Genomic DNA, 535 nt, shown 5'->3' on the forward strand with positions numbered 1-535 from the left:
CGTGGAAAAGGGGGACACACGACACGGTCCCCAGCCCTTCCCACCCCCCCCGGGACTGGGGTCAACGCCACTGGTACAACTGGGTGTATTGGGAAGGGGGGGGTGTCCCCCAAACCTCTCCTTGGATTTGAGGGGCTGCTCCCGGCTTTGGGGTGACACCCACCCCTTTTGTCCCCCGCAGGACCCCCTCCCCCCACCATGTTGTCCCGGAGTCGCTGGGCTTTCTGTTTCTCTGTGCTACTGCTGGGTTTTTTGGGTGGCTGGGCCTCGGCACCCCCCCGGAGCTGGGGATCCCCCCCCACATCCCCTTCGAGATGATCACAGGTGACGACCGGTTCCAGGCTGAAGCCACGAGCTGGGAGCTGTCGCCTCTGGACTCCTGCCACTGTCAGGTGTGGCTGTGGGGCTCCCTCCTGGGAAATGGGGGTCCCCAGGACCCCCCACCCTGGGCAACTGCTTTGCCTGGTGTGGGGTGCCCTGTGCTGGCATGGCATGGTTGGTTTTTTTTGGGGGGGGGGGGGGGGGGGGCGGGGGG

At 66.2% G+C, this 535-nt stretch overlaps 1 protein-coding gene across 1 annotated transcript in view; it reads left to right on the top strand.

Annotated features, from left to right (window-relative positions):
- The first annotated feature begins 198 nt into the window (after positions 1-198).
- The window catches only part of LOC104842132 (protein brambleberry-like), a 3,565-nt gene continuing 3,228 nt past the window's right edge, over positions 199-535 (top strand). Inside the window, exons 1-2 of the mRNA XM_010584248.1 lie at positions 199-219; positions 285-392. Of these exons, the coding sequence (XP_010582550.1) occupies positions 199-219; positions 285-392 (129 nt within the window). The remainder of the gene's footprint in view (positions 220-284; positions 393-535) is intronic.

This window comes from Haliaeetus leucocephalus, unplaced genomic scaffold, assembly GCF_000737465.1.
Source record: "Haliaeetus leucocephalus isolate CR32 unplaced genomic scaffold, Haliaeetus_leucocephalus-4.0 Scaffold953, whole genome shotgun sequence".
In the NCBI taxonomy this organism is placed as follows: Eukaryota; Metazoa; Chordata; class Aves; order Accipitriformes; family Accipitridae; genus Haliaeetus; species Haliaeetus leucocephalus.